Raw genomic sequence first — 16,952 nt, 5'->3', positions numbered from 1 at the left:
TTTCTTTTTAAGGCTGTATAGTATTCTGGGGTGTGTGTGTGTGTGTGTGTGTGTGTACTCAATACATATGTGTGTGTGTGTATATATGTACATATATATGTATATATCATCTTCTTTATCCATTCATCTGTTGATGGACACTTAGGTTGCTTCCATATCTTGGCAATTGTAAATAATGCAACTATGAATATTGGGTGCATGTATCCTTTTGAATTAGTCATTTTTTGGATCTGTACCCAGGAGTGGAATTACTGGACCATATGGTAGTTCTATTTTTAGTTTTTTGAGAAACCTCCTTACCGTTTTCCACAATAGCTGCACCAGTTTGCATTTTCACCAATAGTGTACAAGGGTTTCCTTTTTTCCACATCCTCACCAACATTTGTTATTTGCGGTCATTTTGATGGTAGCCTTTCTGACAGGTGTAAGTTTTGATAGCTCATTGTGGTTTTGATTTGCATTTCTCTGATCATTAACAATGATCATCTTTTCATGTGCCTGTTGGCCATCTGTAGGTCGTCTTTGGAAAAATGTCTATTCAGGTCTTTTGTTTGTTTTTTTGATGTTGAGTTGTATGAGCCGTTTATATTTTGGATATTAACCCCTTAAGGGTCGTACTACTTGCAAATATTTTCTGCCATTCAGTTGGTTGTCTTTTTGTTTTGTTGATGGTTTCTTTTGCTGTGCAAAAGCCTTTAAGTTTAATTAGGTCCCAGGATAATTTTAAAATTTATTTAATTACCCCAACATTGACTATTATTTCATGGTATTTAAAATATATATGTAAGCAAAATTTATATGTAAAAACACTTAAATATATAAATTCATTTATATAAAATTATATTTATTAAAAATTATAGAAAATACATTATATATAAATGTATGTATCATGTAATCTTGATTACATTATGAAATTTTTAAATTTTATTTTTGTACGGTTAGACCTTGATAATAACATAGCATAACAGTAGCACATTTTACTGGAACATAAGTTTAAGTGATTTGAGCTTCATACAACATATACTAACATTTAGCCTAAGTAACATTTGAACACACACATACATATACATAGGTAGATATATCAGTTGAGTTGAATTTCATAACACAGGTATGTGGTACGGTAAAATCATCATTGGAACTGCCTTTTAATTATGTTTTTAAAATCTGAAAATACTAGCAGTTTTTTCACATATGGAAAATATGTAATACTCCCACTAGATAATTACCTTTAGATTTTTATTAGATTGTACTCATCTCCTTTGTTTTATCATACATAAGATTTTAATAGTTCTTATCATGTTAGAGGTATCCATTTTTTAAATGTTTCTAAATTTTTAAATTTTAATTGCAATAACTTTTTTCTGAGGAAGAAAGATCTTTTATTTCTTTTTCCAAATCCACAGATGCCTTTTGTGAGATAAACACTGTTTGGAACAATAATGTTTTGATTGTTATCAAGTAATTTAAAGAAAAATCTGATTTCTTAATTAAAATTCTAAATACGTGAATTTTCCAGTAATCTCTCACAAATAAAGCCCATAAAATTAATATTCTGAGACTTGAGTCTCAGAATTAATGTTCTGAGACTAATGTCTTGGAAATTTTAGAAATTTTGATATATATACATATATTTAATGGAGGCATCTAAAAAATTCTTTAAAATGTTTTTAGGAATATGATGTAAACACCTAATTTAAGTATCACCACCAGCAAAATACTAATATCACCTTTTACAACAAAATGCCTGCTATGTATAGGATACTGAAGGAACAGAAAGTAGACAAAATGTGTTCTTCCTTAGAGACCCTTATTATCTAGAGGAATGAACAAATTCTTTTTAGACACTAAACTCCTTAGTAAGAACAAAGCATCAGGTGTGTCTTATTTGCCACAATATCCCCAGAATTTAGCACAGTGCCTGATACATAATAGGTGCTCAGGGTTTAAATGAGTAAAAAAAAAAAAAAAAAAAATCCCTTTAAAATAAACTGTACTTTTTAAGTTATCAAGCAGTGATATGTCATTCAGTAGTCATTTAAGATAGTTCTAGTTTCCTAATTTAATTTTCCCTGCTCCCTACTATGAATGGATATTGGTTGGTGATAATATAATTTGGTTGATGTAAAACAATGAGTTCTTTGCAAACCTGTAGTTTTTCTGTTATTCACTAGCTGGAAATCCTTTATACTTCTGGTTAAAAAAAAAATTAGTAAGCTTCAGATGGCATGGCCACTTAACATTTTTACATGTGATTTTTAGAATTGCCGTCTACATTTTCATAGGATCATGTTTTACATTTCTCTGGATAAATTTTAGAAATAGTCATTCTTTGTTAGAAAGTCAGATAGGGATAAAGATAAAAATACATTATTTGATTCATTATTTTATATTTGGAATTTTTAAAGGTAGGGGAAATCATAAAATAAAATAATAAAGAAGAAGACAGAGAAAGGGTCTATGATTCAAGGAAGGGGAAAATTAGATTATTTGTGAGCTCCACAAGAACAAACGTCAAATCTGTCTTTATTTACCAGACTAACAACTTTCAGTTCATCTCTGGCTTCACGAATTTTATTTGAAACAAATCCTTCTTAAGTTTTTTTTTATTGATTCCATTGCCCTGCTGTGTATAAGTATGGGATTTGTTAGGATGTTTATCAAAACTGGCAGGGTGGCCTGCATAGTCAGAATATTCATATCTAATAATGGACATTGTATGAACTGTCTGAGGATTCTTTTTTGACATTAGTCCTTACCCTGGCAGATAATTAAGAGCTTGGGGGTTGGATTTCTGATGAACCAGAATAATGTCTTAAAAAATTTTTTTTTTAATATAAAGAAACAAGCAGTAGCATTCTCCTTATGGGTACACCTTTATATATTTTAATAGTAAGATGGACAAGTTAGGCCCTCCACTTCGAACTGGAAGACATGTGCAAAGGTTGCATGACAGTGATACAAAATCAGACAGTACCATCAAAAGACATGAGTTATTACCCATTTACAAGTAAGTATTTGTAACTCAGTTTGATTCATCATTTTCAGATATTTCCTTAAAGGCTTTATGTAATGGAATACTGTAAATTTGTACATTCCTATACTTAAAATTTTGTTTATTTTAATCATTTTTAAGCCAATCCTCTTCTAGGATTTATCACACTTTGATTTTTGATGAACATTTCTATTGTCCTAAATCTGTTTTTAGAGCTTTCATTTTATTCCATTAAATTTTAATTTTTAGGGGGTTGAAATAGGAGTCACCTTCAATAATTGTTATTTTTATGAAGCTCTTTTTTAGGAGTAACATTTTTTAAAGAAGAATATGGGGAATATTACATCATATATAACATTGTTAGATTATCTTTTAGTTAAGCAGATGATAAAAAAGCTGGAAAAAAAAGAAATCTTAGAAAGCATTCAATCCAGGGATCCTCAGTCTTTTTGTTAGATGGTTACAAATTCCACGTAAAACAGGGAAAAGGTTATGACACTGCCAAGCACACTCCCCTCTGTGTACTGGCCTAGCAGACTGAGGAGTGAGGCAAGAGTGGCAGTGGCAGTCTTGGAGCTCTCCCGCACAGGCCTTCAAGGTTTACTAGTTTGGGCCCCCAAACCAAGTCTAGCCCTCTCATCTTAAAATGATGAACTTAGGGTCTCATAAGTTAAACTTCTTATTAACATTGAAAAATATGTTGTTAAATAGAGTTTACTTAGTTGAATTTTAAACTAAGGCCCGCTACAACATTCTCTTAACACTAGATTATAATAAATTTACCTAGATATACAATAAAGCAAAGATGGGAAAAGTCTTTGATACATTAGCAGCCATCATGTTTTATTTTTAAGTAGTTAGTGATAAATCCTAGAAGGAAGAATTTTCGCCCTGAGCCTTTTTCTTTGTACTCCAGCTCTCTGTACCCTCTGAAGCAGATCTCAAAGAAACAGTGATTAGCAGTGAGGTAGATTAAGTGCAGTTCCAAAATTAAACCTTCTTTATTATTGCTTGAACTACAGCAGGCAGACTATAGATACATAATATGGGTAGCACTTTTCAGACTCTAGCCAGGAAGAAAAATGTGTTGACCATGTGAGACTGGGGTAACATGTTTTAAGTACTGCTCAGAATGGTTCTAGTTCTCCAGTCTCTTAAGAATGGTTCTCAACATTCTGATTCTACTTCATAGATGTTAACTAAAAGTACACAATTGGCATTGAATAATGGCAGCTGTAGTTGATAACCTTATATTTTTCTGTAGTTGATAACCTTATATTTTCCTCTAATTTTTAAAATTTTCTAATTATTTGAATAACTCTTGATAATGAAGTTGTGTGTGTATATGCATGGGTTTGTTTGCATTATCTATATATCTCATGTACATATTATATGAAGGTGATAGGATTTCTAACAAGACTTTATTCTAGAGCCTGCAAAAAAAGAAATGTGTCCTTCCTGATTCTCTTATAACTCTTATTACTTGGAGGAATTGCCATCCTTTGGCAATGAATTTTCAGAGGTTGAGTTCCTAAAAAGGCATGTGATAGTTCTACAACATCCCTAGAGGGGCTGTATAAAAGTAGAGTAGAATACACCTCATGGATGGACTTGGATATTGAATATAAGATTTGTAATAAGACCCACCTAAATTCAAGTTCAAACACTCTGGCCATGTAATAGCTTTGCACTTTACTTAATCTCTCTGAATATGAGTTTCTTCAGCTTTAAAATGGGAATAATATCTTCTGAGATTTTTGTGAAGATTAAAGAAGCAGAGTATGTATAGTACCTGGTATCATATTTGGCATGTAATGGGCATTTGAAAAATAGTAGATGTTGTTATTTCCTGCATGTATTTTGGAGATAGCCCTTTAAAATTTTGGGAGACTCTCTCCAACTTTGCTGTATAAGTAGAAAAGGAAGAATTTCAGCCAGTTTGAGAACTTCTAATATAAAGGCATTTTTTAAAGTATCCTACTTGATCATATAACACAACATTGCTTATCTCTGAAATGAAAAGATTTGACTAAATTGCTAAAGAGTGGGAGGGAACTAACACTTTATTGAACATCTTACCCCTGGTTCTGCAACATACTGACTGTGTATGTCACCTTGGGTAAATTACTCTTTGCCTCAGTTGCCTCCTTTGTAAGATGGAATTATTAATCCTTCCTACTTCATAGGATTATTATGAAGATTAAATAAGTTTTATATGAAGGCAATTAGAAATGTAGCTATACCAAACGTAGTAAGCACTGTTATATAAATGTTAATTTGTAGTAGCAATAGCCATAGTAGTAATAGTAGTATTACCATCATCACCATCAACTATGCTAAATGTTTATAAAAATTACAATTTATATATCTAACTTTCTGTAAGATAAGCGATGATGGTCATATTTTATAAATGAGGGAACTTGGAGAGGTTGCCACTACCACAGAGTTGTTCAGAAGCAGTTGGAGTTTGAATCCAGATTCATCTGAATTCCAAAGCCTATACTTTTACCATTATTACCTCATATAGTTTACAAGCTTTCTTTGATTCTGAAAGTTTCAGAAAGGGAATTCAGTTATGATCCAACCAAAACTTCTTCTTTACTGGTAACAGGTAGCCCAGGCTGTATAGTTGGTGAAATTAAATCTTTATATTAACCCACTTATTTTAGTTGCTCTTTCCAACAGCAGACTTTTGTAAATAGAATATTATCCTTTTAAAATGGTTAGCTGATTTTTTTAACCACATCTCATATGCTTTTAACATTATTATTTAACAGTTATTCATAGACACTTAACAAAACACATCTCTATTTTGAGGGAGCTATAGATTTCAACTTTAAAAAATTTGAAACCTTTTAGAATGATTAACTTATAAATTTCATCTAAAGAATATATACATATGTCAAATGATTTTATGTACCATCAAGATAATGTTAGTAAATGCAGAGTGCTTTGGTTTATCCTTAGTATTAAGGATTTCAGGTTTGAAATAATCATTTGGATTTTAATCTTTTGAATTTACCTCTCTACAGCTTCTAATTATTATTATTTTTTATTGGAGTATAATTGCTTTACAATGTTGTGTTAGTTTCTGCTGTACAATGAAGTGAATCAGCTATATGTATACCTATATCCCCTCCCTCTTGGACCTCCCTCCTACCACCCCCTCCAACACCCTCATCTAGGTCATCACAGAGCACCGAGCTGAACTCCCTGTGCTATACAGCAGGTTCCCACTAGCTATCTATTTTACACCTGGTAGTATATTTATGTCAAGCCTAATCTCCCAATTCGTCCCACCCTCCCCTGCCCCCTGTGTCCACATGTCCATTCTCTACGTCTGCATTCCTGCCCTACATATAAGTTCATCTGTACCATTTTTCTGGATTCCACATGTATGCATTAATGTATGGTATTTGTTTTCTTTCTGGCTTACTTCACTCTGTATGACAGACTCTAGGTCCAGCCACATCCTACAGAAGACCCAATTTCATTCCTTTTTATGGCTGAGTAATATTCCATTGTATATATGTACCTAATTATTTTTCTAATCATGTAAATAAGCAATTCGAGAAAGAAATGCTTACTATTCAGTAGGTTTTTCATTATGCCATCTGTTTCTCTCTTCTAGAGCTAACATCAAACCTCGAAATTCCACACCACCTAGTTTGGCTAGGAATCCTGCCTCAAGTATGCTTGCAAGCAAAAGAAAAACATATACTGAGAGCTACGTGGCCAGGTATGTTTAGCTCTGATAGTCTAATAACTAAAATAGAAATGAGTATATGCTGTTTTCCAAGGACCATATACAAAAATTTCTATCAGGCTATTTATAGAAAATCTAATTTTTCCTTTGCTATATGATTTAATTTGGCTTTTATGTTATACACTAAAGAAATAGTTTGGGCATAAATAATGTTTTCTTATACCTTATAGTTATAATTTTTATGGTAAATACTCAAGGATGTTTGTTCAGTTACACTGGATGCATTTGTTTTTTATGTCTTAATTTTAACTGCAACATGCTTATTTTTACCTCTAGAAATTGAATAATAGACCCTTTACACCACTGCTATTATAATTTTCAGCAGCATTTTAATACATTTAAATTCCCCTGCTGAGATTGTGATTATCTATGTACTTCCCTTTCTAATCTGTCACAGTATTTGTACAGCTCCGACATTCATTGTTTTTAAGCATATAATGAAATCATTTCAGTTATAAATATTTATTTTTTATATGTATCCCAATTTATTCCAGAAAGTTTTAAGGAAAGGTACAGAAGGCCATGATGTATAGTGAGATACAGCATTTTTTTTTAAAGGAAGGAAGAATAGGAAAAGGAAAGACGAGAATTAAAAGATACAGTGGAAAAAGGAATGGGGTTAGTCCACAAAATGTGTGTCATGAGACCCTGTAGATGGACTAGCCCTGGGCCACAAAGTGGAGTTTGAACTTTGTTTTAGGAGCCAAAGTACAGGAGAGGATAGGAGTAGTTACATGATTCATGATGTCTAAAACAGAAAAATAAATCACTTTCTCTGTGAAAGTACAACTAGTTCTGAGACCTCAGAAGTTCTCCTTTGATTTCTCGTAAGGAGACACTGGATAACTTAATTGTTAACTTCTTAATTAACATCCCTACTGAATCCATACTAAATATGGCAGTGGATTTCATAGGGTGTTTTTTTTAAGATGCCCTCAATGCAGGCCTGTAACATGACATCCTGTGATTCACCAAAACCAATTGTGATATGGGTGTGTTATGTGTAACTGTATATATTGTCTGCTTTTGTTGTAAGTATGTAAAATATACATAGTCATTATTCAGATTTAATCCGGGGATAGATTTTCAAGTATCTAAGATGCTAGCTCTCCATCCTGGTTGCCCATTAAAAAGAAGCATCTGTGGAGCTTTCTGAAAATGAACACATCAGGGTCCCTCCCTGAGATTTTGATTTCTTTAATTTGGAGAGTGGGATCTGGGCATCTGCCATTTGGAAAGTTCTAAGAGTGATGCCTATGCATAAGATGAGGACCGTAGAGGAATTGATGAGTTGCTGTCTTTTCAGCTAGATTCTTTAATAAATATTGTTTGTCTCACCTGAGGTTTTAATACATGTTAAATATCAAAGAAGTGAACTTATGTTTCTTAGAGTCCTGGAGTGTGGTTGTACTATGTTGTTGTATATGTGTGGAACCATGTGTTTTGAATCAATGCTGAGTATAAGATTAACGTTCTTATAAAATGGAAAACTTAATATAAATACATATGCTTGAATAAAAGGATCATTTTATCTTTCCAAAGAGGTGGACAAAAGAACTGTCAACAGGCAGGAGCAAAAATCACATTAAAAAATGTTTGGCTTATTCTTTTTTTTACTTTTTAAAGCTTTATATATGATAGGAAGGCCTGAGCCTTACTCACTTGACTTATACTCTACCCCCGTCCCAGACAGAAATAATTATAACCATAACAGATAGAGAATTCTCAGAGATTTACTTTTCTGGCAGTGTGATAGACTACATTTCCAGGACAACCCCTCCCACCCAAAACACCTAGAAATGCTGGATAAAAAAGAAAAAGTATCTTTCTGAATGTATAGCTTAGCTCTCAGAAAAGTAAGGGAAACTTCTACAGAACAAAAATATAAAGGAAGCTAGAGGTCAAATTATAAATTAACTGTGACACTGCAGCTACATTTGAGGTTTTCAGTGATCTTCACTATGTAGAGACTTGGGTTTTAAGGTTATTGTGGGAGAGAGGAGTTGACTTCTTGGAATTGTACAAAATGGAGTGTTAAAAACAACTTTTCCTTACCCGTCCTGCCGTGCCTCTTGCTCTAAGCCAAGACTCCTGAAAGGTTCAGTAAGGAGTCTTCTTAGACTCAGCCGGAGATACTTATATGACAGTATATTACATTTGTCACTGGAATTGTTTACAGAAATATAGGATAATAACGGGGCAGTGTCAGGTGTTTGTCTTTCATGGGAGCCTTTGCAGCGGTCCTGGAGCTCGTCTTCCTTGGCTGTCTAGCTGACAGCTTAGGTGTGAGAGAATAAGTTCTCATAGGTGAGTGTAGGGACAGTTTAATGAGAAATCCTTTGTCCCCAAAGGGAACCAGTATCTCATATAACAGTTGCATAGGCATTGCTTCCAGGTTATCCTGAGGGAGATATCCAGTTTCAGTGGACTGCTTATAAGCACCGTTGCCTAGAAACACAGCTGGCATTTCACCTATGTTGGGTTTTCATTAAACAGAGCTAGGAAGTTATCCCAAGGTCAAATATGTCCACAGAAAAGGAGAAAGAGTATGTTAACCCTTCTCTCACAGTATTCAAAGGGTTATCTCTCAGTGAAAGGATGGACTAGGAAAAAAAAATTTTTTTTTACCACCCAGGAATAAGAGACTCCAAGGAAACTTGTCTCTCTCAGCCATGGCTCAGAGGGATGTGAGAATTCCCACCGATAATTCATAACTATAGGTGCACCTTCCCATGAGTTTAAGGTTTGAAAGCACAACATCTGCATATTCTAAGAAATTCTTAACTGAAAAAATAACTTAGATACTCTTGGTTTAAGAGCTTCCTCGGAGCTTGTAAAAGCAAAAGCAAAAAGAATCATCTCTGGTGTGAAATGCTGTTAACCCAGGCCTCCTGATTCTCACAGGTAAACAAACACGAGCTTGCAATTCTGAATTACAGAACACACATGGAAATTTCAAACTGTACAAGGAAACAAGGAATCAGTCATGAATGAGAGCAAAAAAACGAACACATGTGCCCATGACTTATGATACTGAAATCATCATAATTATGACTTATAAAATAAGTCAGTTTCAAGTATATAAGGAAATAAGGCAGGGAATTGAAGTCATTGACAGTGATAATATACTATCAAAAAAAGATTAGAGCATCTTTACAAAAGAACCAAACAACTCAATATAAGGGAAAAAACCCCTCAAAAGATGGTGTTTAAATTGTAGATTAGACTCAGCTGAAGAAGAGAGGAGTGAACTAGAGGAAAGATTCAAAGACATTATCTAGAGTGTAGTCCTAAGAGAGAAGGAAGGCGTGAGAGAGATTAAAAATCATAGGTGGTAAAATAAGGTCTAAGATTTGTTGAGTCAGAGGTCAAAAGAAGAAACTAGAGTGAGTGAGAGGCAACATTTGAATAGTTTATACCTGAAAATAATCCAGAATTAATGAAAAACATGAGTTTTCATAATCAAAGAACAACAATCCCAAGCAGGACAAATAAAATGAAAACAACATGTAGATGCATTGTAATGAAACTTGGGAAGACAGACCATGAGAAGGTCTTAAAAGCAGCCACAAAGAAAAGACGTTACTTAGACAACGTGAGGATCACCCAGCTAGTACAGAGCTCACTTGCAACACTTGGAGCCAAAAGACAGTGGAATCGATGGACACATTCAGGGTGCTGAGGGAAAATAACTGTGGACCTTTGATTGTTCACCAGCTGAACCAGTGGTTCTCGAGCTTTAATGTGCATCAGAATCCCCTGGAGCACGAATTTCAACACAGCTCGTTGTCCCCACCTGAGGATTTCAGATTCAGTGGGTCTGGAGTGGGGCACAGGTTTGCATTTATGGTAAATTCTCACGTGATGCTGATGCTGCCAGATTAAGGACATCACTTTGTGAACCACTGAGCTATACTGTCAGTCCAAGAATGAAAATGAAATAAAGCTATTTTCAGACAAAAAATATTGAGAAAATTTACCAGCTATAGACCGTGACTAAAAGAACATTCAAAGCCAGTACCTTGGGAAAGAGTAAAGTGTCCAGAAGAGGAGGAATTTTGCAAGGCGGACTGGTGAAGAAATCACTAATTAAGTAAATCTAAACTAATAGTGAGTACATGAAATAATAAAGATAAAACAGAAATTAATGAAATAAAAAGATTATAATGGAGAGCATTAAGGAAAAAAAACTGGTGGTCAAATAGGAGCTTCCTCCCAGATGGTGCTTACCAACTGCTAGAGATCCTGATTAGACCAGTAGATCCGAATCTTGGCTTCTGTATCTTTGCTGGCAGGAGGTAGAGAGGGAGCTTCAGGATTCTGTGTGGTACTTCACCTTTAATTAATTCAAATTCTCATCAACCTGCTGTCATCAGGTTGAATTTTGTCAGGCCCTTTGTTCTAATTTACTTTGTTTCACAACATGCTCCAAACTCTTTCATTCTTCATCCCGTCTACTGCAATCCTAATGGCTCTGACCAATCTCTGCCACCCTGTACCATGTCCTCTTTGCTTTATTGCTTTCTAGCTGACATGCTATATATGTTATTTATGTTGTTTCTTGTCTTCTCCATAAAACTAAGCTCCCTAGGCACAGGGATTTTTATCTGTTTTGTTACTGCTCTTAACTCTAGGATCAAGAGGAGTACTTTACATAAACTAGGCTCCCAGTAAATATTTTTAAATGAATAAGTGAATGAATAATACATGATGAAGACCCATAAAACGAGAAAGTTGGTTGATTTAAAATGATAAATCAAACTTCTCAAGATGGATCAACAAAAAAGGAGAGACGGTACAAATAATATGCAGAATGAAAAGAGGAATGCAACCACAGATGCAGCAGAGATTTAAAATTATAAGAACAACTTTTTGCCAGTAACTTGAAACAGATAAAATGCACAATTTCCTAGAAAAATATAACTTTTGAAAACTGATTTCAAATGAACTAGAAACTATAATCATTAAAGAAATTGGATCAGTAATTAAACTATGCTTGCTTCCTCACTACACGAGTGCACGTACACACATACAGTACACACCCACACACACACACACACACACACACACACACAAAATGGGCTCATGATAGTTTTATATAGTAAGTTCTACCAAACTTTTCCAGGGGAGTGAGGTGAAAAACAACATTCTTCAACTTCTTTTCAAAGGTTAGTGAAATCTTGATATCCAGACTAATGAGAGAATGCAAAATTATGATCAAGCTTACTTATAAACTTGAAAATACACATAAAAATCTCCAAGAAATTTATCAAACCCAAGCCACAGATGTGAAATTCATGACACTGTAGATTCATCACAGAAAATGATTGATTTAACATTAGAAAGTCTATTAATATAATTTTTCACATCAACAGATGAAAGGATTAAAAAATATTCATCAAATAATAATATATGATTTACCACCTATTTTTGATTTTTTAAAAAAAGCTCTTAGAAAATTGGGAATAGAAGGGAATGTCATTAAATTGACAAGAACGCTAGATTTACTAGAACCCTACATCACTCTTCATATTTAGTGGTGGCATGTAAGAAGCATTTTCTATAAAAGCAGAAATAACACAAGAATGTCGGCTATAATTTCTATTTTAATCTAGCTAGTGTAGTAAAAAAAAAAATTAAAATTACAAGACATGGAAATAAGGACACAAAACTGTTACATTTACATATATATTATGGTTATATATAGAATACCCAAAAAAAGACAATGAATAAATAATAATGAAGTCTTTTATAAATTTGCTGGTTTTGTTATCATTATATTGAAAGTTATTGCAGTCTGTTTATCAGCAACAAACAGAAAATGCAGTCTTTAGAAATACACACACACACACACACACACACACACACACTCAAGGTATTTAGGAATCAATTTAAAAACCAAGCAAGAAGTTTAATTTTGATGGAGAAAATTACAAAACTTCAAAGATGTTAAAACCTAAGTAGAAATATACCTTCTTTATAAAATAGAAAATTCAATATTATAAAGCTATCTCTTCTCTCCTAAATCAGTGTATAAATTCTGTGCAATTTTCAAACAAAGTTTATGAATCCTGACATGTTCTTTTCATATGAAAGAACAAAAGCCTAACATTAGCCAGGACAAGTTAAAGAATAATGCATGAATGATTTATGAAGCTATAGTAATTAGTGTGATACTGATTCAAGGGTAGACAGATAGAACAATGGATCATGATGTAGTGGTTAGAAAAAGACCCCATGGATTTTGTTTAATCTGAACTAGAAGAATATTAACAATGAGATTAAGCAAGCTTTTAGTTACACTTAATATTATGTTCTGTTTCCCAAAGCTTACAGATTGAAAACTACTGACATGAACTTTGTGTTTCTACTTTCTTTCTGTACCTCTCCAGGCCAGATGGAGACTATGTCTCTTCACTTAATGGTGGAAACATTAAAGGCATTGAAGGAAATTCAGTGGTACACTTACCAAAATTCTGCCATGAGTGTGGGACTAAATACCCTGTAGAATGGGCAAAGTTCTGCTGTGAATGTGGCGTTCGAAGAATGGTTCTGTGAACAGAATCCAAAAAGAAAAAGAGCTAAGTCCAGAATTTTATGACTGTTGCTGCTTGGACATCTAGAGCACTTCCTCTAGTGATTTTGTGCTAAAATCATTCATAATACTTTTTTCAACAGTTTTTGGAGCATAATCCTTTGGCTGTGTAATGTGTGTGTGTATATATGTGTGTGTACATATACTGTATATAATAAATACCTGACAACCTAAACTGTGCCACACAAGGAGATATTCACTTATCAGTCAGAAAATAATTTCAAGTGGAATCATTAACTTAGGTATTACTTTTCTGTTGTTGTTAAAGCACATTAAGCATACCTCCACAAACTCTCAAACACTAGTGCTTAGCCCTTTAAGCTTTAAGATGATCATTACTTTGAGCAAAAATTCAGAATAAACATTTTTATTATTGGTGCCTATTTTCAGATAGTATCATTTAGGATGGGATGCTTGGAATTTTGGAACTGAAGAGAATATTTTTAGTTACAGTTAGTTAGGTGAGGTCATTTTCCTGTAGAGCTCTTTAATAATTAATTTTATAAATATTTTTTAAAAAGAGAGGGGAAAAAAACCCCTATGGTCTCTGTTGCCCTTTACTCGGTGTATTATTGATTATATAATTTAGAGATCTTTACTCAGTTCTTTAAAATGTAATTATGCAATTTTTGTTTTCAGAGACACAAGGCTGAAAATACAGATGTATCTTATTCTAGGTATAGCTGAATGATTTTTTAACTCAGTGTGTATTAGTTGAACATATATTCTTTCTACTGCTAATTGTCTTCAAATTTCACTTTTTTTCTTTCTTTTCCATAAACTCATGTCTGAACAGTAGTTTTAATTTGCTACTTCATTTTTGCAAAGTTTGCATATTAATTATTTAATAGAAGATGCAAAAAATTCCTTGCAAAATCTTGCATTTATATCTATGTACTTGATTTAGAAGAAATCGTATTAATGGATTTTAAAACAAACCATCTCACCTAATAGACAGTAACTTCAATAATTAATCATTAGTGCAGGGCATGCAGGTTTAAACGGATTTGAATTTTAGTCACTTGAAGTGTAGTTATATGTAGTTATGGGTAGGTTAAGAGAACATCTAATTTTTCCTACTCATATTTCCTTTCTAGTGTTTAGCACTGAATCACCATTCACATCACAATAAAAAGCCACTGAAAATGCATTGCTTTAATGGATAGCTGATTTATTATGTAATTAAACATTCACAAAAATGTAATTATACTTCCTCTTTAACTTTGACTAAAATACTGCTTTTAATCATTGTCACTTTCAGTGTAACATAGTATTTAGTAGTAGACATCTTTGATTGCTTGTGCAGCCATATTCAGTAATTCAGTAGTAGTTTGTCGAATCAAACCTAACAGAGCCTTGATCTTATTATAAAGGTACAAGCAGATCTTTTATAGGCAATTTCTAACTTCTTATTTATGATTCTGTTCAGTTGTAAGGATCAGTGTAGAAATTTGTGGCTTATAACTTTCTCTGAAATTTATTTATACATATACTTTATAATTTTATTCATTAGTTTTTTTGTTTTGGGGTTTTTTTTTTGTTTTTTTCATTTGGGCAGGGGATAACTTAGTAGTAATGGGAATTATTTACCTTATAGTTTCTTTCTATTAATTTTTTTTCTGGTTGCCTTTATTCAATCATACTGGTCAAAAGGAAGGGTCAAAAGTCAAAAAAATTTATTGCAGCTTATTCCATCAACTAGAATAAGCTGTAATAAATTTAGAATAATGTACATATTAGGATTCCATTTCAATAGTTTGTTCTTCTAATTATTATAAATCATATGAAGAAGAACTTCAAACTCTTGTCTTGATCTAGAATTGAGCACTGTCTTCTTTCAAATATATTTTTAAACATCACATTTTTTGTCTGCCCAAGGAAGGGATAGGTGAATGAGCTTAAAGTGGCACGTGCTTGTTTCTCACTGAATTTTACTGTGGCAAGTAAATGTTATAATGTACTACATGGAAATGGGTTGGTAAGAAATCATCTAATTCCAGAACCCAGAGATTATTATAAACAGTAAGTAGGTGAAATATATTTATGAAATGAAACATGATGCAATGTATTTAAATGCATTTTTATATTACTTGCATATATTATTCTCATGTTGAATTGTTGTGCAATAGTTCAGTTTTTAAGAAATTTTCCTTGATCTATGCATCATTTATTTTATTTTTATTTATTTTCACAAGTATTTTCCATTGTGGTAGGATAAAAAGATGATTGTAAGCATAAATTAAAAATGTAAAAATTGCTTATGTAATATTCTGAAAGTTATTAGCTTAGAAAAGTAAGATTATTATGGCTGCTGTTGTCTCTTGTTCACTGTTTTTTTAATTACAAATAATGTCTTCATTTTTGAATCTATTCAATAAAGACATGAAGCAAAAAAATGCCAACTGGTATTCATTGATGTCTTATCTTTTATCCAGAAACAGGTAGAAAGATAAGAATGTACTGAAACATAAAGAAAATGTTTGAAGTCAGAATATAGACTTTTTAATGAGAAAAGAGTTTTCATTGGCAGTTTTTTTGTGCTGTCAGCTTTTAAAGGAATTATTGCCATTTTATTGAATTGAAGTGTTTTATAACTTCAAAGCATTATAAATATGTTTCTTCACAAGATTTTTAAGGCATAGAAACATTCTCTTCATAGCCAATAAAATTTAGCAGTTGAAAACATTAGGGAAATCAAGGTTGATAGGAAACATTATGTATATTTCTAATTAGGTAATATACAGTTAAATGGCAGAAAGTATTTGTGATGAATACTTAGTGATTTAGATCATCATATTTAAAATTTTAAACAGGAGCTGTCTCTAGTGAAAATATGATCAGATTAGACATGTTTAATTTGCACTCAATTTTCCTTAGGCTAGAGGTGGGCACTTTCTACCATGAGTAGAAGCTCAGGGAATGAAAAAATAATAGAATAGGTACATAGCTACAGAAAGTCAGCAGAACTCTTATGTCTTTATTAGCATTGCAGATATATGTATTTTTATATGCTAAGTATATTTTCGTGTTTTTAATGGTAAGTGTATTTTTAGTACTATGATAGGTTGATTTTTCCAGCTGACTATGTTATTGCGTAGAGCAGTGGAGAATCATTGAAACAAAGTTTATGGTAGCCACACTCATTTTTATTTTCATTTAGAAAATTTTTAGTTAAATATTATTGTCATGATAATTCATTATTTCTATACAATTTTGCTTTTATATGTGAATTGCTTTTTTGCCACTAGAGGGTGCTTTTGGATAATTTATATTGCCAGCCTCCAGTTACTACTTGAAGGCCTCTCAGCAATAAGTATGATTTTTTTTTTGATAATGTGAAATTACAGAGATTTATAAGATGTAGTTTTTTTGCTGTTTATTTTGTCATGATTTTAATATCCTATATGCCTTTTGTTTGTTTGTTTGTTTTTAGGAAACCTAGTGTAGCTCATTTTGGGCACCAGCCTGGCAGTTTTTGATAGAAATATTTCATATTAACACCTCACATAATTTTGTTAGCAAAATTATGCATCTCAAACATATTACTTATGCACATTACCAAGTAATTCTTGTACTATTACTTTAACATTTCATCTTAA

At 32.7% G+C, this 16,952-nt stretch overlaps 1 protein-coding gene across 7 annotated transcripts in view; it reads left to right on the top strand.

Moving 5' to 3' along the window:
- ZC2HC1A (zinc finger C2HC-type containing 1A) overlaps positions 1-16,952 on the top strand; it is a 91,248-nt gene that overhangs the window by 43,621 nt on the left and 30,675 nt on the right. For 3 of the 7 annotated variants that reach the window (XM_082363540.1, XM_082363544.1, XM_082363543.1), the window contains exons 9-10: positions 2,891-3,007; positions 6,624-6,731. In XM_082363540.1, the coding sequence (XP_082219666.1) occupies positions 2,891-3,007; positions 6,624-6,731 (225 nt within the window). The other 4 variants (XM_082363539.1, XM_082363538.1, XM_082363541.1 and 1 more) reach the window with 3 other exon arrangements.

Source organism: Balaenoptera borealis, assembly GCF_965194805.1.
Source record: "Balaenoptera borealis genome assembly, chromosome: 17".
Lineage (NCBI taxonomy): Eukaryota > Metazoa > Chordata > Mammalia > Artiodactyla > Balaenopteridae > Balaenoptera > Balaenoptera borealis.
This window is presented reverse-complemented; position numbering and strand designations above follow the sequence as displayed.